This window comes from Kryptolebias marmoratus, linkage group LG13 (assembly GCF_001649575.2).
Source record: "Kryptolebias marmoratus isolate JLee-2015 linkage group LG13, ASM164957v2, whole genome shotgun sequence".
NCBI lineage: Eukaryota > Metazoa > Chordata > Actinopteri > Cyprinodontiformes > Rivulidae > Kryptolebias > Kryptolebias marmoratus.
In genome coordinates this window covers 38,756-63,542 of record NC_051442.1, presented here as the reverse complement: position 1 = coordinate 63,542, position 24,787 = coordinate 38,756, and the positions used below count along the sequence as shown (strand labels likewise).

The following is a 24,787-nucleotide window of genomic DNA, read 5'->3' as shown; positions in this document are numbered from 1 at the left end:
TGGTTACACCTGGTCTCACCTGGTTACTGAGGTTCACACCTGGTCTCACCTGGTTACACCTGGTCTCACCTGGTTACCGAGGTTCACACCTGGTCTCACCTGGTTACTGAGGTTCACACCTGGTCTCACCTGGTTACACCTGGTCTCACCTGGTTACAGATAGTTACACACCTGTCTGCAGATGTTCACCTTGACAATCTGATTTTGTTTAATGAATCAAACTTTGCTGAGCCTGAATGCAGATTTTTGTGTCTCTGGCAGAAACCGGATCGGTGGGTCGGGATCACAGACCAGGACCAAGTCTTTGTCTCCCCCTAAGGTGACGGACGTCCGGCAGCTGCTGGAGGAGAAGCGACAGGGTCAGGGTCAGTCTAAGCCGAGACAGCGCTCCCCTGTGGCCAGCGGTGGGAAGACAGGTGAGCAGACAGATCCAGGTGTTGGTCCAGGTGTTGGTCCAGAACCTGGACTCCTCTGAGTCCCTGAAACTGTCCTCAGATGTCCGGCGGCGACTGGGGAAGAGACGGTACTCTCCAGACAAACAACGCTCCCCGTCTCCCGTCTCCTCGCAGGACACGCCTCCAGCCAGAGAGCCAATCAGCGGCGTGCATAGCAGACTGGGCGTGGCCAGCCAGGACAACAGGGTCGTCTACTCAAAGAGCTCCAAAGACAGGAAGACGGGTATGAAAACATCTGTACGCACATCTGTAAACTCAACTTAATTCATTGTTTCTGCTGCAGAGAAAACAACTAATTTATTTATTTCACGTGATAAAAACCTAAACAAAAAGCTTCAAACTGACACCTGACGGGTTCACACAAGAATAAAACAATTAATTCAGACCTGTTATCTCAGATTTATTCTTTAAACTTGTTTTATTTAGTCGTAATTTAACGTGTTTTCTGTCAGAAACTCAGACTTCCTGTTTGTTTGCAGCTGCAGGCGGTCTGTGGAGCCGACTCGGCTCCGGCGGCGGCGACACCGACGACAGCAGCGCCGGTGGCCGCTCTGAGGGGCTCTTCTCCTCCTCCTCCTCGACAGGAGGCAGGAGGAGACAAGGCGAGGGGAAGAAGGAGGAAGAGGAGGAGGAAGAAGAAGAGGAGGAGGACGACTCGACGCTGCAGAAGGTGTGGGGCGCCATGATCAAACAGAAACAGGACCGTCTGACCCACAAGCTGAAGAAGAGTCGGCTGGACAACCTGCCGTCGCTGCAGATCGAGATCAGCCGCGACAGCAGCGACGACTCGGACGCCTGAGACTCGGCGGCGTCTGCGCAGCTCCTCTCCTCGTTCCTGACAGGATGGAGCATCCTGGTTTCATCAGCCATCATTCCTGAGTGGAGAAGCTGAACTCTGGGGAGCCTCTTCTCCGCCGCGCCGAGCGTGGAGGAACCGTCCAGTGTCGACTTGTTCCTCTCAGAGCCAGAAAACTGGAACAGACTCAACTTCCTGTCTGAGAGGAGTCCTCTGATGCTTTTCTTACATGTTTTTTTTTATCACTTCCTGTGAGTAAATGATTCGTTTTTCCTTCAGGGACTCATGAACTCTGAGCTGCAGCGGTTCTGAATCTGGACTCATGTTTGTTTTTAAACGTTTTGGTGACATTAAAGAGCTGGCTGAAGTTTGATCTGTGATGAGATGATTGTTTTCAGATTCAGGAACATACAGAACAATTCAAACCTACAACCAGGTGGAGCTGGCAGACTAAAAACAATAATAATCCCTCTTTCCTGAGCTGCTGTGGCTGAAGACGATCAGATGTTTGATTTGACCAGAAAACCAGGAAAGTTTAACTTCCTCCCGTCTGTCAGAGCAGTGATGGGATTATTTAACTTTTCTGAAACTTCTGGTTCAGATCGAACGAGTCGACCTCAGTCTGAAGGTGGATTTACTCCGTTCATCATCTCAGATGGTTTTGGTCATAAAAATAACAATTTCTTTAATCACTAATAAAAACAAGGTTAAACTATCATTCTGACGAGCTTCAGAGTTGAGATTTGGCCTCCTGCTGAACTAACAAACTCTGGATTTATTTAGTCTTCAGGAACGGTTCTCCAGGGTTCTCGATGATGATGTTGAGGTCTGGGTTCTGAGAAGGTCCATCTGTGGCTGATGGTGGTCCTCCGATCGTACATTTTCAATAAATGAAACTAAAGTCCAAACAACTATTGATCAGGAATTTTAAAAAATACAGAAATTTTGGCTGTTTAGTAGAAAAATATAAAGAAATGAGGACTGGATCTGTTTAACCAGAACTGTATTATCAGGATTATTTATATCTGAAATTAAAGAATTGTTTAGTTTCAGAGATTTTATTTGTGTACGATATGTTTACAGATGGTAAATAAGTCTGTTAATTTGAGTATTTCTGCAGTTTAACATAATTGAAATGATAAAGAGTTGATCTGACAGATGGATTAGGACAAATTAAACGTGATAAATATATATTTAGTGTAGCAGGAAGGACCACGCGGTCGCCTCATGTTGTGTTGGGTAATCATTTCACCGTTTCTTATGTAATCATAACCACAAGCTGCTTCTCTCTCATTGGCTCCTTCATATGACTGTTATTTCATCCAACCAATCAGATCCTAAACCCCGAACAAGACTAGCTGGAGCCAGCCAATAGGGCTGAGCCTTCGTCACTGTTTGTATAAAACTCTGTCACGTGACGTAGGAGGCCTACAGTTGCAGCCGCCATTTTCTTGTTAACGAAAGGGACGAAGAACAGTGACCGACGGCGGCTGAATAAACCCCGAAGCCGGCGGTTTTTGTCATCGAGTCGTGGCCGAACAGTTAGCCGGATGAGTTCATGGACTGCCTGCTGATTCATGGTTCTGGTATCAGTCAGGACCGAGTAGTTTTCCCGGGGTCGTTGAGCTCGAAGATGGACGACGCGGCGGCGAGGGAAGACGCCTGTCGAGAGTACCAGTCGTCCCTGGAAGACCTGACGTTCAACAGCAAGCCGCACATCAACATGCTCACCATCCTGGCAGAGGAAAACGTCCAGTTCGCCAAGGATATCGTGGCAATTATTGAAGCACAAATAAGCAAGGTTTTTATGAATATAGCATACTTTTATTTCCCAGTTTCTGTATCGGTGGAACATGGCGTTGTTGTTCTGGTTAGCATTAGCATTAGCTCTCTAGCGGCTCTGCTTTCCTTTAACTCCATTTAAGATGTAATAAAGTTTTAAACTCGTTTAATACTTTTAATTTGTTTACAATCAGACAGGTTGCCTCAGGTATCTTGTCGGAAGTCGTCGCAGTTTTAAGGTTTTAACTTGATGTGGTCTCGGGTTCAACAGAAAACGTTTTAATTTACTTTCTTTACGGTTTAAACGATGATTTTAAAGAATATTTAGTTATTTTCAGAGGTTAAAACACGCAGTTCACGTTTCCAAACGTTTCCAGGTCAACAAAGAACCTGTTCCTGTTTTTAACTTTTACTGGACTAAAAACTGTCAACTCAGAACAAATTAGTTGTTTAAAAGCAGAACTTATAAATAATTACACACACATAAAATGAAAACTAAACTACTTTAAATGATCAACACTGTGTGTTTTTAAAACCAGTAGGTTTCGCTGTCTGTAAGTATCTTACCTGTTGTAGATGTTTATCGTCTTAAAGCGTTTCATATGAGCAGTAATATTTAACCCTTTATAATGTTACTTCAGCGTAAATAACTTTAATTTATCATCAGTGTAAAGAATTACTAATCTGTCGTCAGAATCGTCTTCCTGTTCAGACTAGCCCTGAGCTCATCCATCCGGTCAGAAAATAACTTTTTTTATTTTTTCCTGAACTGGTGTTTTTCAAAAAGCTATCTGCAACAGGTAAGATGATATTTCTTTAACTTTTCACACTGTCCCTTTAACGTTTATTCAGTAAAAACAAGAATAAAGAGCTTTTTTAATTAAAATCCTCGGTTCAGGTGAAGTGAAGGTTTACGGTTCTGGTGGAACCTGTAGAACATCAGCTGAGTTCTGATTGAATCCAGACCACATCAGTGTGTTTTAATGGAAACTGTCAGACCCCCCAGCATGCTGACGCCCAACGACGCCTGAACGCATCTCTGCATGGATTCACTCACTTGATTTCCTGAAATGTGATTGAATGGTTCAAATGTTGATAATAAAAAATGTGAAATGTGCTTTTTGTCATTTTTTATTTCTTGGTTTGACTCTGGTTTTTACTGACGCAGCTCGTTCAGACTGCGCTCCACTTACTCTGGTTTAAATGACTAAAAACGGTTTCAGATTAAAAGAGGAATCAGTTTTTATTAACTGTTAAACTGGGTGCGTTAACTGGACTGGGCCGTCTGGGTAAAGTACAAAGAGGGTCTAAAGGAGAAGAACCCTCTTTGGAGGTAAAACTGTTCCCGAGGACTGGATTCGGGGTTTAACCCGCTCTGGATCGTGGACACTTTTTGTTTTTCCTGTCCTCGTCAGGAGGACGTTTCATGGACAGACTGGACAGTTTTTTTGTTCCCGGATGAAGATGAAACAAACCAAACTTCCTTTTTAATATATTTTTTGGCCTCAGCGGGGCGTTAAAGTTGTGATCTTAAAGTTGTGAAATGTGTTTTTAACTCTGTTTGTTTTCTAAACTTGTTGAGTTCTCTTCATCTGCTCCAGGCCCCGGCCAACGAGAAGCTTCCCGTTTTGTACTTAGTGGATTCCATAGTGAAGAATGTTGGAGGAGAGTACCTTGCAGTGTTTGCTAAAAACCTAATCACGTCATTTATTTGTGTCTTTGAAAAGGTACAGTTCTGTTGTAAACATTCAGTCCTAATGTTTGTTGTGTCGCTTGCTTGTGTCACGTCTCCTGCTCTCTGCTCCTCTCTGACTCAACATGACGTAGTGCTCTTAACAAACCTTGGAGATGTTCTGAGACTCTGGACACAGAAGCATCTGCTCTGTTTGTAGGTGGACGAAAACACCCGGAAGAGTCTGTTCAAGCTGCGCTCCACCTGGGACGAAGTCTTCCCCTCGAAGAAGCTGTACGCGCTGGACGTCCGGGTCAACGCTCAGGACCCGGCCTGGCCCATCAAGCCGCTGCCGCCGCCCGCCATCCACGTCAACCCCAGGTTTCTAAAGCAGGTGTGTTATCGAGCTGGAGAGGGGTAGAGACGGGCTTTCTGTCTGAAGATGATTAAAACCGCTCCTCTTACAGAAAAATGAATGTCCAGAAAATGTCAAATTTCTTTCTTACAACAAAGTTCATCATTTTAACTTATTGTTTTATTTACATAAAACTAATTTCAGTAAATTGATTTCACTACAAAACTGTTTAGTGCTTAACTTTTTACATGTCCCTGTTTCCACCTGTCCCACCTGTCCCTGCGTGTCCCACTTGTGATGCAGTGAACTCAAGTTAATATATTTTCTGCAGATGTTTTTAAATCCCTTTAATTTCTGACTTTAAAGCTGCAGAATGTTGCAGCTCTGGTCATGAAAGATTTAATTATTCCTAAAAAGCTGCAATAACTGAATACTTTGTTTACATTTAAATGTTTAGGTCACCTGCTGAGGTGATGAATTACTACTTGACATATTTGAAGGATGTTTTGGGTTCTGGTCGGTCCAGTCGGTGGGAGAAGATGATGGTTCTGATTTAGAATAGGATTGTTGTTGCCGTGGTCAGAACCCCCCGGTGGCTCTGAACACGTCAGCCTTTAGTTGAAGGACCGTCTCTGAAACCCTGAACTTTGATTCTGTCTTCAGTCCGAGGAGCCGTCCTCTCCGCAGGCGGCCCCGGCGCAGCCTCCTGCAGCGGCGGCAACCCCGGCGCAGCTTCCTGCGCCGGCCCCCCAGCCGCCCGGCGCCATCAACCAGTCCAGCCTGACCCAGGAGCAGCTGATCCGGCAGCAGCTGCTGGCCAAACAGAAGCAGCTTCTGGAGCTTCAGCAGAAGAAGATCGAGCTGGAGCTGGAGCAGACCAAAGCTCAGCTGATGGGACAGGTGGGCGTCTCCGACCCCCCCTGTGCTTTTGTTGTGATGTAAATGTGTTGAAGCTGCAGAACATCTGATGTTTGCTTTCTGCAGGCTGGATTTGTTCTACCACCAACGTCCACAGTCTCAACTCCTGCACCGTCCAGCCTGCTGTCGAAGCCCGTCAACCAGACTGTTCCTGTGATCCGACCCTGGATCCCCCCCCAGACCCAGACTGACCCTAAACCTTCCACCAGAGACCCCCGTTTGAACCGCATCGGCCCCCCGGCTAAAGAACAACTAGCTGCAAAGAGGGAGAGTCCCCTCATCACTCCCGACAGGAAACCGATGGACAAATCCACCCGACAGGACAAAACCAGGACCCCCAGGAAAGATGTTCTAGACGACAAGTCCAAGTCTCCGTCTCCTCTGACCAAAGGTGTCCAAAGTAAAATCAAACAGGTGGAGGCTGAACCTCAGAAACCCACTGAGGGCACGAAGAAGGATCCCAGGCTGAAGAAACGCCCACAAGACAAACCTGCAGAGACCAAAGAGGACGAGGTGAAGGACAAGAAACGGTGCAGCGACAAAAAGGAGCGAGACGAGGCTCCGCGGGGACCCGAGCCTCCGAGGACCAACAAGGCCAAACTGGTGAATGGCTCCATGGCCAAACATGACCGCGACGAGGCCGGCGAGAAGGCCGACTTTAAAACCGGAGGCAACGCTCGAACCCACGCCAGGAAGCGCACCCGCTCCCGGTCCCGCTCCCCCACCGCCTCCCCGAAGAGGAAGGACAGGCGTTCCCCCAAGAGCCGAGCCCGGAGCAGCTCTCCGTCCCCTTCCCACAAACCCGGGAAACCCCGCAGGGTCCGAGCCGACGAGCCGCAGCACAGGAAACCAGGCCGAGAGGACCGGCTCGCTCTCAAAAAGAACCAATCAGAAGGCAGAAGGCCAAAGAGGCCGGCGGAGGAGCGCCGCTCCGAGGCCAGAGACTCTCACTCCCCCCGAGGACATGATGGGGGAGGCAAGGAGTCCAAGGACACGCCTCAACGCTGGAGGAGCGGCTGGGAGGAGAACAAACAGTGAGTTTTATTTGTTTTATTTATGTGTTTCTTGTCAGAATCGATTGTTTGAACAGATGTTTGTGTCCAGCCTCAAGCTGCTGGAGGAAGCTCGCATGAAGCCTGCGCCTCCGAGACACAAAGGGTACGGCACCCCGACTCGTCCCGGCACCCCCCGAACCCCAAAGCATCGCCTTAGCGTGGACCCCAATCTGCAGATACCTGAAGTCCTCAACTCTGCCTCCAAGAAGGACCTGCTCAGGAGGGTGAGTCCACAGAGCTCATCCTTTTTGTCCTTTTTCTCTGTCCCCATGTCCTTTCTGAAGACTCGTGTCTCTGCAGGCCAGCAAGCGTCTGGAGAGCGGCGAGATCTCCCAGGAGGACTTCCTGAACATGGCCCACCAGATAAAACACCTGTTCCAGTATCAGGAGGAGAAGCAGCAGCACTCCGAGGGCTGGGAGGGAGCCGAAGACTTCCCCGTCAAGAAGCAGTCTCTGCTGAGCTTGTCTCCCTCTGCTCAGCCCCGCCCCCACGACGCCATGGATGCCGCAGAGCTTTCTTACTACGAGCACAAGTCTAAGCTGAGGAAGACGCAGGTCAACCACCGGGTCTCAGCCGAGGAGACCCAGAACGCTTCGGAGGACATCAGGGATATGGACCAAGCAGAGAAAGGTCGGAATGCCGGACATTCGTACAGCCGACCGCCGCGGGACAGACCAGGTAAGACGAAATGTCCATCAGACGTCTCTGCTCGGAGTGTGTTAGGGTCGCTGACGTGTCTGATGATTGACAGGTGAGAGGAGGAGCAAAGAGAGCGACGAGCCACGGCCCCCGCTCGCTCCCATGATCGAGGAGTACAACCACGGCAAAGAGTTCCCGACGCTCAAGTCTCTGCCAGGACTCCGCTTCAGGAGGAGAGCCGACCCCAGAGAATCACGAGAGACCAGTAAGTCCTCAGAGGTCAGGGTGTGGAGAAGTGACGGGCTGCAGAGACGCAGCTCTGTCCGGTGTGACGCGTTCACTGACCTGCAGGAATTTACTCCGTCTGTGTCCAGGTGAGCGGGAGTGGACGTCGCCGCTGATGGAGCGCCAGCTGTACGACGAGAAGCAGAAGAGCAGCTACGACACCCCGCGGAGATACGGGCCCCCAGCTGAGCCTCGTAGACCAGAGGGGGCCCCCTCCAGCACCGGGGGCCACAGGAACTGCCCGAGCCCAGGTGGCCTGGAGGCTCCGCCTCTTCGTTTTGAGCGGGAGCGCCTGTCTCCGCTGCATCAGAAGGATTCAGCGGACATGAGTCCGGTCCCACGCTTCGAGAGTCCAAACAGTGAACACTCAGACGACGGGCCCCTGGAGGTCCCCCATCCTCTCCCTCCCCCCAAATCCATCCTGAAGGGCCTGCCTCGCGGGGGGCCCCTGTCTGTCCATCCACACGGAGAATCCCCGGGACACACGCCGCCTCACGACGGAGGACAACCCCCCACACGCTACATGGGCCCCTCCAAGCCTCACCGACCCGGCTGGTATGAAGGCTCCGGGCTCTACGAAGAGCCGCCGTTTGATGGGCCCCATCACCCGGGGCCCGGCAGGTTTGACGGTGGGGGCCCGCCCCATCACAACTTGGCAGAGAGAACTGATGGCTCCGGGCCCTGTGACGGGCCCCACATGGCTCACGGCCCAATGAGAGGAGATGGACGGTTTGATGGACCCCCTCAGGGACCTGGCAGGTTTGGGGCTCCCATTGGCCAGCCCCCTGTCAGGTATGAGGGCCAGGCAGGGGGGTCAGGCCACCTGGAGGGCCCTGTTCAGCACTTTGAGGGGCCAGGTCGGTTCAACAACATGGGCCCCGGTCCCATGGGCTTCCAGCAGCAGCGGCCTCCACACTTTGAGGGGCCCAGTAACCAGATGGGTCCCATGAGGTTTGACGGTCCTGGCCCCGCCCGCTTCGAGGGGCCTGCCCAGCTGGGTCCCAGGTTCGACATGCCCAGTGGCCCCCCACGCTTCGATTACGCCCCCGGCCAGCAGGCGGCCCCTAGGTTCGCTCCCCAATCCAACCTGCAGCCGATGGCCCCGCCCATCTACGACAGTCCTATGGCCCCCCAGCAGAACTTTGGCATGGGCCCCCAGCGTTTCCCGGAACCCCTGAACCCTCAGTTCCCCGCGGGGCCCAACATGCAGCCGGCAGGATCCTTCAACATGCAGCCGGTCCCGTTCAGCCAGCCGGGCCCCGGGGCGTTCTACAACCCTGCGGCCCCTGCTGTCAGCATGCAGCAGCCGGTGAGTCCCCGTCTGAGCCGGTCTGGGTTCAAAGGTTCCTCTGATCCACAGCCGGTGAGTCCCCGTCTGAGCCGGTCTGGGTTCAAAGGTTCCTCTGATCCACAGCCGGTGAGTCCCCGTCTGAGCCGGTCTGGGTTCAAAGGTTCCTCTGATCCACAGCCGGTGAGTCCCCGTCTGAGCCGGTCTGGGTTCAAAGGTTCCTCTGATCCACAGCCGGTTCTGATCACCTGCTGCTTCTGTTTGTCCAGGTGAACCTGATGGGAAACCTGAACCAGCCCTTCCTGCCTCAGAACCCCGTGCCTTTCGGACCGCAGAGTAAGTTCTTAAACATCCCAGCTGTCTGAAGTGAAACAGGAAGTGATGTCATCAACCAGTGGTTTCTGTCCCTGTAGCTCATCCGGTTGCTCCTCCAGAGAACCACTTCGGTCAGGTGGACGTCAACGACCTGCTGTCCAAACTCATCTCCACCGGAATAATCAAACCGTCGTCTCAGCCGGATGCTGCGCCAGCGTCCGCCCCCGGTGAGTTAGCTGAGCCTGCTCCTGCTGGCGGTCTGAGGCGGTCTGAGGAGGTCTGAGGCCGTCTGAGGTCGTCTGAGGCGCCTCCAGGTGTGACGGCTGTTTTGTTTTCTCTGCAGAGTCGTCTTCCACGGCCGCTCCGGCGCCGCCTGTGGAGGAGGAGGAGGAGGAGGAGCCAGAGATGGAGGAGGACGATTTCCCGGATCTCACCAGTTTCAGCATCGAACACATGAAGCAGTGAGTTCCCACGGGGCGCAGCGGGACAAACATAAACAAACACAAACAAACAAAAACACGATGCTTTAGGTTCAGGTAGATCACACGTGTCAAACTCAAGGCCCACGGGCCAGATCCGGCCCTGTAGTCTGGGACAGATCGAGTCTCTGGTTCTTATTTTGCTTTTAAAAACTGAAACTAATTAGTGAAGTTTTCTCTTGACAATATAAAGTTTTAATTTGTGTATGATCAGGTTTTTGTCTGTTTTAAAAGCTGCTTTTTGAAGGTTGATCTGTTTGTCTGTTTGCTCTAAATTCTGTATAATCTGTAACTGGGAGAAGATATTTCTATATGGATGATTTGATATAATTCCTCTAAAACTAAATAATTTATGTAATTTTTCATAAATATTGATCGTGATTGGCCCTTGTGTCTCTGGGTTTGACCCCCCTGAGTTGGATCCACCGTCACAAACACAACACGGGGCCAACCGGACCAGCAGAACCTAACGGGTTCAGAACCACAGAAAACTCGTTTCCGGGCTGAACCGGGTTCTGTTGGACCTCTCTGACTCGTTCTGTGTCCCCTCCAGGCGCTACGAGAGCGTGGTGACGAAGCTGTACTCAGGGAATCAGTGCTGCCTGTGCAGCATGCGCTTCACCACCGCGCAGACCGACATGTACGCCGACCACCTGGACTGGCACTTCAGGCAGAACCACGCCGGCAAGATGGCGAGCAAGAAGGTGACGCACCGCCGCTGGTACTACAGCCTGACGGTGAGTACGCACACACGCACACACCTGTAACAGACGTGCACACCTGTTTGATTTGGTTAAATGCTTTGGGAACCAGGAAGCTGCAGGTTTTTATATTTCACTTCCTGTCTGACCCATCAGGACTGGATCGAGTTCGAGGAGATCGCTGACCTGGAGGAGCGAGCCAAGAGTCAGTTCTTTGAGAAGGAGAACGAGGAGGAGGTGCAGAAGAGCCAGGCTGCCGCCAAGGAGAAGGAGTTCCAGAGCGTCCGAGCCACCAAGGACCAGGTGGGAGAGGTGAGACCAGCAGGTGGCAGCGCCCGTCAGGACTGATCCCAAACTTATCCTGAAGATGGAGCAGCGATATTTAAATATTTGTCTGCAGAGTTCAATCCAACAAAAAGCAACATGTAAATGTTTTCTGTGCAGTCGTGTGAAATCTGTCAGGAGCCGTTTGAGACCTACTGGGTGGAGGAAGAGGAGGACTGGTTCCTGAAGAACGCCATCAGGGTCGACGACAAGGTGAGGCCCCGCCCCTTCACTCTACACCTTCAGCAGGAAGTGAACATGTGAACACGTTTGTTTTCTCTCCACAGAACTTCCACCCCGCCTGCTTCGAGGACTATAAAAACGTAAGTTTCTGTCAATTATTTTTGATCTTTTCCGGCTTTCATCGTCTCGTCTTCTCACCGTGGACGTCTTCCGTGTCCACAGACGTCTTCGTATCTGGACGTCACTCCGTCACCCAGCAAGCTGCTGACCGAACACCCGCTGGGCGCCTTCATCAAGACTGAGGAGGAGGAGGAGGAGGTGACTTCCTGCGACGTGACAGCGGTGAAACAGGAAGTGCAGAGCGAGGCGTGTGAGCTTCCTCAGAAGAAGGAGGAGGAGGAGGAGCAGGTGGCCCGGGATCAGGACCAGGAGGGTCCGGCGGACCCGGCTCAGACCGAGGACAAAGTGTGACGAGCTGCTGCTCCTCTTCGTCCCGTCGGGGATGAAGAGTTTTTTACGACTTGAATACATTTTGGTATTTGGATTGTTTGGCCATTTCCGGTCTGCTGTTGGGTTTCTTCACAGCTGTAAATGATTTAATTTATAAATTAAAGTATTTTTTGTAACTCTGGTCTAACGCTGATTAAGTTACGCTGATCGATCGGTTGATTGGTGGATTTCCTGACGAGCAGTCGCAGGTGTTGAAGGTAAGCAGCATCTGATTGGACGACTGAAGAGGAGCTGTCTGCTGAGGCCGCTGTCGTCTTTTCTTTGGTTTTCTTCAATAAAAACAATCTGAAAAATGTTTTTGTGTGAAATTTGATTTACTGTCATTTAGGTTGAAAATAAAAATAAAGTTTCAGTGGATTTAAACTTCCTGCTCCTGTTTTTATTCCCTTCATGCTGCCCTTTCATTAAAACATTTATTAAAATTTATTTTATAACTTCCTCAAACTGAACACAAACCAGGAAGGAAATGGTTTAAAAAATTAATGTTTTAATAGAAACTTAAAGACAAGCAGCAGCTTATTTAAAGTTAAACAGAAATGCTGTTTGTTGGTCAGTAAATCAAACTGAAGATTCTCAGATTTCTGAAGTGAAACCAGCAGAACTTCGTCACAGACGTTCTGTGATGGAAGGATCGTCTCCATGGAAACTGTTCCTGAGCCACTCTGTGCTTTTACATGGCCCAGTCTCTAAAACCACTAACTCCTGAGGGCGACCCATTCTTTCACAGATGGTTGTAGAAACAGTACTTTTACTGAAACCTTTTTACTTTTGGATATTTGTGATAATGTGTAACCATGACAACAAGGTGTTTTTTTTACAACCATGAGCAGCTGATTAACGTCCCAGAAGCTCAAATAATCTCAACTACGGCCCACATATCTGCAGAGGAACCTTGAGGAACCTCAGCCAGCTGCAGGCCCGCTACCAGAAGTCCACCGAGCTGCTCATCCGGAAGCTGCCCTTCCAGCGCCTGGTCCGCGAGATCGCCCAGGACTTCAAGACCGACCTGCGCTTCCAGAGCTCGGCCGTCATGGCTCTGCAGGAGGCCAGCGAGGCTTACCTGGTGGGGCTCTTCGAGGACACCAACCTGTGCGCCATCCACGCCAAGAGGGTCACCATCATGCCCAAAGACATCCAGCTGGCCCGCAGGATCCGCGGAGAGAGGGCTTAGACCAGGGGTGTCCAATCCTGGTCCTCAGGGCCTCCATCCTGCAGGTTTTCCTTGTTCTTCTGCTCCAACACAGCTGATCTGAATCAGTGGGTGATTAACAGGCTTCTGCAGAACATGAAGAGGTGATTTAACCTCTGAATCAGGTGTGTTGGAGCAGAGAAACAAGGAAAACCTGCAGGATGGAGACCCTGAGGACCAGGGTTGGAGACCCCTGGCTTAGACAGACAGAAAACTATCAAACTGAAACACAATAAAATCTACATTGTTACACAGAACAACTTTAACAACAATTTAAATTATTTGCTCAACAAGTTAACCAGACAAACTAGTTAAACTTTTCTTTAGTTTGTTCCCAAAGAAGTGCACTTCATTCACATCTCATTAAGATTACTAATAAACACCCACGGGGGTAATTTATGCTCTCAATATTTACCAGAAACATTCAGTAAGGGTTTGAATATTTAATGCTCTTAAATGACTTCTCCAGAGACTTGGTCTCAGGTGAGATTTCTTTTTGTTACACCAAGACTGATTTACCAAACTGAAAAACAATATTTCCATAACAACAAGGACTCCTCATCATTTGGAAAGTTTAGAAGAACTCTAAGTTTTACTTCTAACCTTTTGCAAATTAGATATTTATTGGGCTTTTAGTATCCAGATAAAAAATAAAAGATAATCTAAATTATTATTTATAATTTTATAGTAATCTATAATGACATTTTAAATGGTAAATGGTCTGCACTTGTATAGTGGTTTATTTAATCCAAGGAACTCAAAGCGCTTTACACTACAATCAGTCATTCACCCATTCACAAACTGATGGTGTAAGCTACATTCTAGCCACAGCTAAATGAAAAAACAAATAATATATATTTTTTATATTGCACTGACAACTGAAGGTATGACTTTACAGTGTACAATGTTTTAAGTTTTGAAGAAATCCACCAGGATGCTCTTGAATACGTCCCTAAACTGATCTTTGTGCTTTGATCTTGTATATTGTCTCTTCTTGAACAGTACTTTCTGGTTTCTTAGTGTTTTTTTAAAAGCACCACTTTTAAAAGCATCTTAAAAATCAGTTTTGTTTTTCTTACCAAAACCTGTTTGTATGTGGACTCCCTTTTTTTTTTTAATATTAGAATTTCTTTAGAATGGTCCTAAAAGTCAGTAAAATTACAGATAACACTGTGGCATTACAATACTTCGGACAGTTTAGATGAGTTTTGATAAGTCTTTTACTTTGAAATTTAGGTCAGAAGAATGTTAATAATTCTGCCAGATTGTCAGATTAGTTTGAGAAAGAATCAGATTAGAAGTGAAAAGTTTTGTTTATTAACTTGCATCAGTTTAAAGACCAAACCTTGCTTTACTCATCAACAGGAGAAAAGGCTTTGAGGTGCCGTCCTGTGGTCCAGCTGAACTGGAGAAGGTCTTCCCTGGAAATAATGCTGAGCAGATAAAGTGTTCCTGATCAGACCCGTGGAAGGATGGCATGAACCCGAGAGTCAACTGAGGATCAGTTAAGGTCAAAAACTTGTCTGAAAAGTCATTCAGGAGAATTAAGGTGACAGCTTCTGAGGGGTCTGGAACCCTTCAGCTAATGGAATCAAGAATTGGAGGATGATGCAGTGTCTATGAGAGATTCTTCAACAGTTCTTTTCACCAGACGTTTTGGTGTCTGGTTGGTTACAGAAGAAAGAACTGCCACTGCTTCAGAAGAAAGCAGTGATGATAGATGTAGACATTCAAACTGCAACGTTAGGAAGAAGCACGAGAAGCTCAAGAAACACCAAGGACTGAAAGAGGAAACTGAAGCTGTGGAGAGTCGAGGCCTCAGTGGTACCAGAGGTCATCGGAGCACTCGGTGCTGTGACCCCCAAACTGGAAGACTGGCTCCAACACATCCCAGTGAAAACCTCAGAGATCTCTGTCCAGAAAAGATTGAGTTTGCAATGAAGGATCTTAGTGTCCTGTTGATGTTATACAGTTTCAAGCCCTCCAGTATCCATGTGTGGGGCAGTCAGAGGCTTTCCTGTAGTCAGTCCAGGCAGTGCACAGGTGTGTGGGTCTGGTCTTACAGTTCTGTGGACCAGCAGCTGCTGGTGCTTGGCTCCTCGTGTAAATTTACTTACATATTTCTCTGGCTTGTAAAGAACATTTCTTTTTAGCACGTGATTAACTGTTAATGGTTACCATTTCAGTATTACATACACAACAGAACGAAGGTGTGTGTGTGTGTGTGTGTGTGTACTGATCAAATAAATAGAATCGACTGGTAGTTGAACTTCACAGCTCTGATTAATTCGGTGTGCAGCAGAAGTATGTAGACCTTCAGGATATGAGCTTTTTAACGGTCTTTGCTTCAGTGGTTAGAATAATTATTGTCTTAATGTGTTTTTCCTGACTTACAGATTCAGGTACATTTATTGTTTACCTAATATGTCTTTCACAAAACAAAACCAGACAAACAGCACTGCAGAGTTACAGCGTCAGGGACTTCTGGGGGTTGTGTTTTTTTCCATCGTGACAACGCTGCCATGCTGTGTGTTTCTTCTCATTAATGTCACCATGTTATACACTTTGAGGAGTAAAGCTATGTTTAAGGAGACTTCTCGTTATTTTCTTCTGTTTAACCTTCTTTTAGCAGATACTATGCAGCTGGCTCACAGTCAGTCGATGTTTCTACTGTCTTCCTGTAGAGTCACTATGCTGTATCCTGTGTGTGCAGCTCTAACAGCATTCAGTAATCTCACACATGGTGCCTCCATTATCACTCTGGTGATTATGTGTCTCGAGAGATATGTGGCAGTGTGTAATCCGTTAAGACACAGTGCCATCATCACCATTAGAAACACAGGAGTGGCTATCTGTGTCATTTGGACTTTCAGTTCACTAAATGCGATGGTGCAGCTAAGTATGATGTTACATTTTTCATTTCCTGACCTGCAGCTCACACAGATGACAGACTATTGTGGAAAAGATAGTGTCTTTGTTGACCCGGTATCTGAACTTTATGACAAAGTCTCTACATATTTTCTGTTTGCATTAGGAGGTGTGACAGTCATTTTCTCCTATACTGGTATCATTGTAGCAGCTCGCTCAGCCTCTACAAACAAAGCTTCAGCCAATAAGGCTCGTAGGACGCTGCTGCTGCATCTGCTGCAGATGGGCCTAACTATGTCCTCAACTATACACAACTCATTGCTCATAGTTGTCTCCCGAAATCTAGACCGGGTTCAAGCTGTGCAAATGCAGGTTCTCCTTTATATTTTTCTTATTGTTTTTCCCAAATGTCTGAGTTCTCTGATCTATGGTCTCAGAGATCTGACCATTCGATCAGTCCTCATATTTAATCTGAGCTGTCAGTGTAAACGGCCATCTTTGATCGCTGATATACCAGCTAAGGAGAAAATCAGAGTACTTCCAACTTCATTTATGTGATTTATCTTTCAAAACCTGTTTATTCACCTTTCATAGAATACAATGAACATTTTTACATGAAAAACAATGTGATCGTTTCAATAACATCTTTGAGAACTAATGTATATAATAACTACAATAAACCTGACGCCCACTGGGCATTACTTGCTTCTCTGTTTGTACTGTAAAAAGGTAAAATTACATATTGATCTTTGAGCACATTTTTATTTGGAAAATGGGTCCCGAACCAGAGAGCCACGATCCTGGATTCCATCAGGAAGAAAGCCTCTGATGATGATCTGCTCAGAGAACGTCTCAGGCAGCAGAAACATAATGAGGAAGAGGAGGAAGAGGAACCATCATGGAAGGACAAGCCCCTGAACAACATGAACCACCGTCAGACTGAGGAAGTGGCTGAAATCAACAACCCAACCAGCAGCTAGAAAGAGCTGGACTGAAGGACAGACAGAGACACTAATCATCATACCAGGCAGGACCCAAGATGGAGGCTGATGTCCCTGAGACAGTCCAGCACATCACAGCAGGATGGAAGATGCAGGCAGGTAAAGAAACATGGAACACCATGACCAAACAGCTGGAACAGAGAACAGGAACATCTGTACGAGTCTGGACTGGAGTCCCACAGTCACAGAGGGTGGAGGAGATCCTGTGAAGCTTCCAGATCCAGACTGACTAACAGCTGATGGCTGACCAACCAGACATCAAGGTGACAGAGAAGATCCAGAAGAAAGCAGCGGTGATAGATGTAGCAGTCCCAAGAGAAGAAGCTGGAGAAACACCGAGGGCTGAAAGAGGAACCAGAGTCAAGGCCTCAGTGGTGCCAGAGGTCATCGGAGCATTCGGTGCTCTAATTATGATGTTCTGATGATGTTCTGTTGATGTTCTGATGATGTTCTGTTGATGTTCTGATGACGTTCTGGTGACGTTCTGGTGACGTTCTGGTGACGTTCTGATGACGTTCTTGTGATGTTCTGATGACGTTCTGGTGACGTTCTGGTGACGTTCTGGTGACGTTCTGATGACGTTCTTGTGATGTTCTGATGACGTTCTGGTGACGTTCTGGTGACGTTCTGTTGATGTTCTGATGATGTTCTGATGACGTTCTGGTGATGTTCTGGTGATGTTCTGGTGATGTTCTGGTGACGTTCTGGTGATGTTCTGGTGATGTTCTGATGATGTTCTGGTGATGTTCTGGTGACGTTCTGATGACGTTCTGGTGATGTTCTGCTGATGTTCTGATGACGTTCTGGTGATGTTCTGGTGATGTTCTGGTGATGTTCTGGTGTGGACCATCACCTCCACAGTCTGTAGACTCCCAGAGCGATAGCGAGGCAGGAGAAGATGGTCGCTGTAAAGAAAAGGCTCATGGTTCTTGTCACACAGATTATTTAAAGGGAAGAACCGTCACACTGGGCCGAAGCGAACCGGACCTACCTGCCAGGTACCGGACCGTCTCCAGCTTCAGCGACTCCAGCAGCGTTTTGAGCGAGGCCACCTGCAGGTCGATCTTCTTGTTGATCTCCAGGTTGTCGTTTTCCAGGTCAGCTTTCTGAGAACGTGATGATGTCATCAGGAAACACATCAGAACCAGCCAATCACATTAAAGCAGGGAGGTGTGACCTTTAACCTTCCTCAGGTGCTGGTTTTTACCTTGTGATGGAACTCTGATGTGGCCTCCATCAGCTTCTTCTCCTGCTCCGTAAACTGACAGAAAACACAGATTAGACGCGTTTCAGCTGAAATCTGGGATCTATTGTCTGAAAGCTGATTCAGCAGGACGTTCAGCTCGTTCAGCAGAACGTTCAGCTGGTTCAGCAGAACATTCAGCTGGTTCAGCAGAACGTTCAGCTCGTTCAGCAGAACGTTCAGCTGATCCAGCAGAACATTCAGCTGGTTCAGCAGAACATTCAGCTGGTTCAGCAGAACATTCAGCTGGTTCAGCAGAACGTTCAGCTGATCCAGCAGAACGTTCAGCTGATTCAGCAGAACGTTTAGCTCGTTCAGCAGAACGTTCAGCTGATTCAGCAGAACGTTCAGCTGATTCAGCAGAACGTTTAGCTCGTTCAGCAGAACGTTCAGCTGATTCAGCAGAACGTTCAGCTGATTCAGCAGATGGCTGATTTCTTTTTGCCAATTTTATACTTTTTTTACAAATATGTTTCCACAGAAACACGTGGATATCTCAAGAACATTGTTCTCTTTCAGCTACTGGCTCTGTTGTCTTCTTTAGCCCCAGTTAGCTTTTAGCTAGCGTCTGCTTCGTTTAGCTTTTAGCTAGCATCTGCTTCGTTTAGCTTTTAGCTAGCATCTGCTTCGTTTAGCTTTTAGCTAGCGTCTGCTTCGTTTAGCTTTAATAAATCAGTTTCAGTTTCTTCAGCAGTCAACCTCCAGTTTTCTGCTTGTAAATAGTTTTTTAGACCTGAGATGAGTCAAATAAACACAGAAGAAGAACACCTTCAGGTATCGGCGGAGAGACGAACTGTAAGCGTCTCACCTGTAGCTGATAGACACACCCACCATGTCAGAGATCCAGCTCCTCTCCAGGTTGATGTCCAGCTTGGTTTCTGCTCGGACTTTCTCACTTTCCTCCTGAACACAAACTTCCTGTTAAAATCTGGTCTGGTTCTAACCTTTGGATCTGTTTGTTTATAGAATGTAAAGAAATAAGAACCGGATCAGGAGTTTTAATCCAGAACTTTGGGTGAGACGTTTGTCAGATCTCCTCACCTTCAGTCTGTTCTCCAGCTGCTCCAGCTCTCGTTTCATCTTCTGCAGGAGCAGAGAATTCATTCTTAAACACCATGAAACACAAAACCTTCAAACTTAAAGAGGTTTGTTTGCTGTGTTTTCTGTGAAGCAGCTGCTGATTCAGCTCAGTGAGGTGACCTTCAGCAGACATGCAGACAGGAAGTCACCGACCCTGAGGTGTGACGGAGGAGTTACCGTGTTCTCCGATCGCAGGTTGGCGAACTCGCTCTTCTCCAGGATCACCATGTCCTTCCTGATGGAGTCCAGGTGAGCCATGATCTGCTGCACTGCGATCTCCTGAAGAGGAACCCAAAATCACTTCTGTTCTCTAACTTACCTACAACAAGTTAAATGTCCTAAAATCAGCTGCCTCGGACCTGGTGGGATTTGGTCACCATGTCCTTGTAGACGATGTCCATGTTGGCCGTGGTCAGAGTGACCAGAGCAGAAATCAGCAGCTCCGCCTGACGCTTCTCCAAACCTGCAGAGGAACGAACTCACCTGAGTCAGAACAAACACCAGGAACTAATTATCTTCCAGTCTGATGTTTTCTTCAAACCCAGAACCAAACTTTGTTCGGCGAGCTGAAGCTGAACAAACTGATCTTCCCTCAGAAAAACTTTCTGCCTTCAGAGCCTCCTGATCTGGACTCACCGCTCTTCTCCAGCTCCGTCACCAGAGCGTGGGAGTCAAAGGTCAGCTTCCTCTGCTCCAGAGGGGTCAGCTCAACTTTCCTCAGGTCAAAGGTCGCCAGCGGTGCCGCCACGTGAAAACCTGCCACGCAAGAACAACCGGAACCGTTTTATTCTGCGGCTCATAAACATTCAAACTGAGCTTTTCTGAAATGATTTAACAAACATTTGTGTGAAATGATTTACAGCTGTGGATTCTTTTCAGTTTAAAAGTTTTCAGTCTGACCTGAAACATCAGCAACAAAAAACACCAAAACTCCACAGAATAAAATGATAAAAAAAAACAACCTACAGTAAAATAACAACAAATAAACAAAGTTTTTATCCTGTTGTTTATGACAGCTGGAGTCTGAGCATGCGCAGTAAACACCACCTGTAGCATCGGAGTAAATGTACTCCGTTACTCTCACAGCTGTAACGGTCACAGTTTGACCTTTAACCCCGCCTGGTCGCGCTCACCTCTGAGCGCGCGGACCCGCCGCGGGCCGAACCGCCGCAGCAGCGCATTCATACCGGAAGTGACCGTGTTGTGTTCAGGTGAAGCTCGGAAAGCAGTGAAACGTCTGACTGAGCGCGCGTGCGCACACGGGTACAGACGGACCGGATACCGGCTCACGGTCCGATCTGGGTCCGGTCTGGGTCTGGATCTGGACTGGTTCTGGTCTGGGTCGGGTCTGGGTCTGATCCGGTCTGATCCGGTCTGGATCTGGTCTGGGTCAGTTGAGCCAATGACTTATATGGTCAAATAGGTCATTGCGTTGAGCCGTCAGAACGTGACGGTGTTGCCTTCAAGGACAGTCGGAACAAAGGTCACGTGTTTGCAAACCGTCTCTAGTTTTCAGAAACAGCGCCCCCAGCGGTGGGAACAGTTTTAAAGTACTTTAATTTTATTTTTATTTTAAACTCAATGTTTAACAAACATGTTGTGTCCTTTAAAAACTACTTTATCTGACAAAAGTTATTTGTTTCCATAAATATCTCAGCCCTAAAGTAGCTCAAATAAAGTAAAATAAAGGGATTCTTGCATTTGTTTCGTTTTATGTCAGATTGAATAAAGATATTTATTAACATCCGCACAGCCTCCAGTTTCAGGCTCCAACACTTCTCACAAACAAACAAAAAGAAACTTGTTTTAATTAAAGTTTTCATTTGTCATGTTTCCAACTTTTTTCTCCCAACACTTAAACAATATTCTGACGTTTAGGACGAAATCTGACCTGTGAATTCAAACAATCTGATGAGACAAAACATTCAAGTCAAAACTATAATCAGTGATTATTTTTAAACTGCTCCGGGTTTTCAGATTTAACGTTAAAACTTCAAGTAACCTAAAATGTTTCTACACTTAAATATGTTACTTACTTGGAAGACAAACATACTAACATTAATTTAAATATAGATCTAAATTAAAAATAAATAAAGCAACTAGTTTATTTATTTATGATTTATTTATTTCAAGTTTTATTTATTGAAAAATTTTATTGAGAAAATCCCCCCGAAAAGGGTTACCCTGGTAACACAGCTTGTATTGTTCGGTTCTGTTTTGTCAATAAAGTTCGTCCATTCAAAATCAGCTTGTTTTCAAGATGGCGGCTGCTCCGAGCAGTTGGAGCTGGTTTCTGCCGTTAGCAGCGGGAGTTTCTCTCTTTAAATGTCTGTTCATCAACTCTTAGTGAGTAAAAAAAATCTCCACGAGCTGATGAGTCTCAGAGGCTCAAATTTACAAAAATATTTTATTTTTTTATTCAATAATTTAACAGCAGAAGGGGCGAAGATTAGCCTCCAGGCTAACAGTCAGAGCTGTTCAGAGCCTAAAAATGTCCTAAAATTAAATAATAACAGGAAAAGTGCTCTGTGTCGTGTTTTTGGTTCAGTTTGGAAGGAGCGGGGAGTATTATGGGATATAATCCGGGTTTATTTAAAATAAGAGAGTTGTTCTGAGTTAAACCTGACGTGTTATTAACAGACTGTTGTTCCTCAAACCGCCAGAAGATGTCGCTGTTTTCTGCTCTGTGGGTCAGGGCTGTTCCTCTGAATGTTTAGGTTCTGGATCATCAAGTTCTGAAATACTTCATCTGATTCAACCTGGACCCGGTTGTCCTACCTTAAAATACAGTTTGTTATCCGTGGAACCTTAATTTGTTTAAGAAAATGAAAAACGGAGGATTTCTCTGTCTTTTAGCGTCTGAATCAGACTGGAACAGGTTTCAGTTTGAAATCTGCAGACTGTTCAAACTGGACTAAATGACTGTTCACTGAAAGCAGATCTTTTCATGGTTTTGATCCATGAAGCTTCAGAAAAGGTCACTTTTAGTGCTCTTTCTGGTACCTGGAGCAGTAAATTCATCAACACTAAGAACAGATTCTTCCGTCACTGAATGACTTGGTGTTAAATATTATAGTTTTTGAGCTCGAGCTAATCAAAGATGATCCAGACACTGAAAATTCAGCAGAATAGCCCTTTACTGAGCTGTGGAATCAGAAGCCAACTTCAGCTCCGTCACTGTCAACGAGCCCAGAATTGTTTATCGTTCTGGTCTTTCTGCACTGTTTGCAGTTTACCTGCTTGTTTTCAGTCATTCCACAGACTTCGAGGTGCACAGGAACTGGTTGGCCATCACACACAGCCTGCCAGTGTCCAGGTGGTACCATGAGGTCAGTCCCACCTGAACTTCAGGCTCTCCTGTTTGCTCTTTTAGAGTGTTGAAGGAGATTTGATGATTATAAACAGATCATTAAAGTGTCCTGATGTGTGTCTCCAGAACACGTCTGAGTGGACTCTGGACTACCCGCCCCTGTTCGCCTGGTTCGAGTTCGGCCTGTCGCAGGCAGCGCAGCACTTTGACAGAAACATGCTGCTGGTGGAGAACCTGAACTACGCCAGCCCGTCCACCGTTCTCTTCCAGAGGCTGTCTGTCATCGTCACAGACAGTGTTTTTATCCTCGCAGTCAGAGAGTGAGTTCAGGTTCTGATCAGTTCTGCCCCAAAACTCCCGATCCGGTCCTGCTTTCATTTTCCTTCCAGTCTTTTAAACAGCAGCTCTGTCTTTGGGTTTTGGCTGCTTTTTTCACCCACTTTCAGTTCTGCAGGTGTTTTCAGTCCCTCCATCCTGATTGGTTCTGTCCTCTCCAGGTGCTGCCGGTGCGTTCAGGAGCAGAGAGGCTCTCGGGACGTTTTGAGCCGACCGTCCTTCGTCCTGGCCGTGCTGCTGCTGTGGAACTTCGGCCTCTTCATCGTCGACCGTATCCTTCAGCTCAAACAGCTGCTGTTTGGGTTCATGAAACACCTGACAGGTTTTTGTGTCAAACTGTTTTTAATTCAACCCCCTGCAGCTTTGGTTGGAAGAAGAAGCAGGCTTCAGGTCTCTTTAGTTAAGATAAGGAGGTTTTTAAAATTTTATTTGTATTTTTAAACTCACCTCCTACAGAGTTGTAGTTGGTCTCTGTAACTCCGCCCCCTGCCTTGGAGGTAAACTGTTTTTTTCAGCTCTGAGTTGGTTTTGGTTCTTGAAGCAGAACAGTTCTAAGTTTGGTTCTGATTCAGAACTGGAACAAACATTTTTTGTCTCCACCAGAGGGCGCTGCTCCTGTTTCTGAAAGCCCCGGAGAGAAATGAGTCTGATAAAAATCACAGATATGTCCTCTAATCTCCACACCAACATCAGATGAACCAGCTTTCCTGCAGTCCTCAAACGCATCGTGACCCAATCTGTGCGGCACCTCCTTCGTCATCACGTTTTTCACGTTTTTCACATGTTTACCAGCTTGAACGCACAGAGACCCGTTCAGTAAAAACAGTCAGATTTGTGTGGATTATAATATTCAAAAAGATCAGTTTTCACTTTTATAAATGATGTAAACGTTTGTAAATATTTCTCTCCATATAAACCTGCATTCTAATAAATGACCAAGAGGGGGCAGCACTGAGATTGTTGACCTTTGACCTGTCAAAGGTTCTGATCATCTGATTCAAACAAAACAAAAAGTTATTTTTCTTCATGTTTTCCTCCTCAGACATTCATTTTCAGTACAACGGCTTCCTGTTTGGTTTCCTGCTGCTGTCGGTGGCCAAACATCTGCAGGTCCGAGCGTCAGAACGGGTCCGAACGGGTCCGAGCGTCAGAACCGGTCCGAACGGGTCCGAGCGTCAGAACCGGTCCGAACGGGTCCGAGCGTCAGAACCGGTCCGAACGGGTCCGAGCGTCAGAACCGGTCCGAACGGGTCCGAGCGTCAGAACCGGTCCGAACGGGTCCGAGCGTCAGAACCGGTCCGAACGGGTCCGAGCGTCAGAACCGGTCCGAACGGGTTCGAACGGGTCCGAGCGTCAGAACCGGTCTGAACGGGTCCGAGTGTCAGAACCGGTCAGAACGAGGCGCCGATCCGAGTGTCAGAACGGGTCTGAGGGTCAGAACGAGGCGCTGACGTCTCCAGTAAAAATGTTTTAAAATCAGAAACATTTAGTGAAAACAGTGTGACCGCTGAAGAAGCTGAAACAAGCAGAACAGCAGCTAAAAGCTAACATTAGCTAAATGTAGCCTGAGAAGACATGAATGCTGACTCAGCTATGATTAAACTGTTACATCACTTCCTGTTTCCTGTCCAGTCTCGCCACCTGCAGGGGGCGCTGCTGTTCGCCGTCCTGCTCAACCTGAAGCACATCTTCCTGTACGTGGCGCCGGCGTACGGCGTCTTCCTGCTGAGGAGCTACTGCTTCACTCAGGACAACAACGGTACCACCTCACGAGGTTCTGCCGGGTTCTGACCGGCCCGTGGTTCTGATCGGCCCGTGGTTCTGATCGACCCGTGGTTCTGTTTGGTTCTGTGCAGATGGCTCCATCAGGTGGAGGAGTTTCAGCCCGCTGCGCCTGCTGGCTCTGGGCAGCATCGTCACGTCGGTCTTCGCTCTGTCCTTCGGTCCGTTTGTTGTCATGGTGAGACCCACGTCCTCTGTTGGACCGGAACCAGAACCCCCC

The 24,787-nt window shown here is 47.5% G+C and overlaps 6 protein-coding genes and 1 long non-coding RNA gene across 11 annotated transcripts in view; 5 read left to right on the top strand and 2 right to left on the bottom strand.

The window, feature by feature from the left end:
• LOC119617568 overlaps positions 1-132 on the bottom strand; it is a 1,599-nt gene extending 1,467 nt beyond the window's left edge. Inside the window, exon 1 of the long non-coding RNA XR_005233899.1 lies at positions 10-132. This is a non-coding gene — a long non-coding RNA (uncharacterized LOC119617568). The remainder of the gene's footprint in view (positions 1-9) is intronic.
• Positions 1-1,624, top strand: part of ncbp3 (nuclear cap binding subunit 3) — a 5,757-nt gene extending 4,133 nt beyond the window's left edge. Inside the window, exons 11-13 of the mRNA XM_017441850.3 lie at positions 262-416; positions 496-678; positions 935-1,624. Coding sequence (XP_017297339.1) covers positions 262-416; positions 496-678; positions 935-1,254 — 658 coding nt within the window. The 3' untranslated portion in view covers positions 1,255-1,624. The remainder of the gene's footprint in view (positions 1-261; positions 417-495; positions 679-934) is intronic.
• Positions 1,625-2,671: 1,047 nt separating this feature from the next.
• Positions 2,672-12,053, top strand: pcf11 (PCF11 cleavage and polyadenylation factor subunit). 2 transcript variants are annotated; one of them, XM_037978891.1, is made up of 18 exons: positions 2,672-3,052; positions 4,635-4,760; positions 4,926-5,099; positions 5,724-5,960; positions 6,045-7,012; positions 7,083-7,257; positions 7,334-7,712; positions 7,786-7,938; positions 8,048-9,293; positions 9,348-9,483; positions 9,516-9,582; positions 9,660-9,788; positions 9,905-10,022; positions 10,594-10,777; positions 10,898-11,053; positions 11,186-11,278; positions 11,353-11,388; positions 11,471-12,053. In XM_037978891.1, exons 1-18 carry the CDS (start codon positions 2,810-2,812, stop codon positions 11,717-11,719), a joined length of 4,869 nt encoding a protein of 1,622 aa, XP_037834819.1. In that variant the 5' UTR covers positions 2,672-2,809; the 3' UTR covers positions 11,720-12,053. The 2 variants fall into 2 exon arrangements, with proteins under 2 accessions (XP_037834819.1, XP_017297345.1); XM_017441856.3 differs by lacking the exon at positions 9,348-9,483 and having other exon boundaries at positions 8,048-9,267.
• A 499-nt stretch (positions 12,054-12,552) lies between these two features.
• Positions 12,553-12,929, top strand: LOC108251511 (histone H3.3). The gene is made up of 2 exons (XM_017441854.1): positions 12,553-12,563; positions 12,644-12,929. Exons 1-2 carry the CDS (start codon positions 12,553-12,555, stop codon positions 12,927-12,929), a joined length of 297 nt encoding a protein of 98 aa, XP_017297343.1.
• Positions 12,930-15,371: 2,442 nt separating this feature from the next.
• Positions 15,372-16,373, top strand: LOC108251510 (odorant receptor 131-2-like). The gene has a single exon (XM_017441853.1). The coding sequence runs from the start codon at positions 15,372-15,374 to the stop codon at positions 16,371-16,373; it is 1,002 nt and encodes a 333-aa protein (XP_017297342.1).
• On the bottom strand, positions 16,374-20,534 carry ccdc90b (coiled-coil domain containing 90B). 2 transcript variants are annotated; one of them, XM_017441852.3, is made up of 9 exons: positions 20,273-20,534; positions 19,776-19,895; positions 19,499-19,602; positions 19,317-19,418; positions 19,101-19,142; positions 18,891-18,962; positions 18,024-18,077; positions 17,808-17,922; positions 16,374-17,721 (listed from the first exon to the last, which is right to left on the bottom strand). In XM_017441852.3, the coding sequence occupies exons 1-9, from the start codon at positions 20,322-20,324 to the stop codon at positions 17,666-17,668; spliced, it is 717 nt and encodes a 238-aa protein (XP_017297341.1). In that variant the 5' UTR covers positions 20,325-20,534; the 3' UTR covers positions 16,374-17,665. The 2 variants fall into 2 exon arrangements, with proteins under 2 accessions (XP_017297341.1, XP_024858802.1); XM_025003034.2 differs by having other exon boundaries at positions 20,187-20,325.
• An 847-nt stretch (positions 20,535-21,381) lies between these two features.
• Positions 21,382-24,787, top strand: part of alg8 (ALG8 alpha-1,3-glucosyltransferase) — a 27,901-nt gene continuing 24,495 nt past the window's right edge. For all 3 annotated transcript variants that reach the window (XR_005233964.1, XM_037979200.1, XM_037979201.1), the window contains exons 1-7: positions 21,382-21,485; positions 22,390-22,468; positions 22,576-22,769; positions 22,947-23,056; positions 23,828-23,895; positions 24,418-24,544; positions 24,642-24,745. Coding sequence is in view for 2 of the 3 variants with exons in the window: in XM_037979200.1 (XP_037835128.1) it covers positions 21,400-21,485; positions 22,390-22,468; positions 22,576-22,769; positions 22,947-23,056; positions 23,828-23,895; positions 24,418-24,544; positions 24,642-24,745 (768 nt within the window). In the remaining variant the exon portion in view is untranslated. The remainder of the gene's footprint in view (positions 21,486-22,389; positions 22,469-22,575; positions 22,770-22,946; positions 23,057-23,827; positions 23,896-24,417; positions 24,545-24,641; positions 24,746-24,787) is intronic.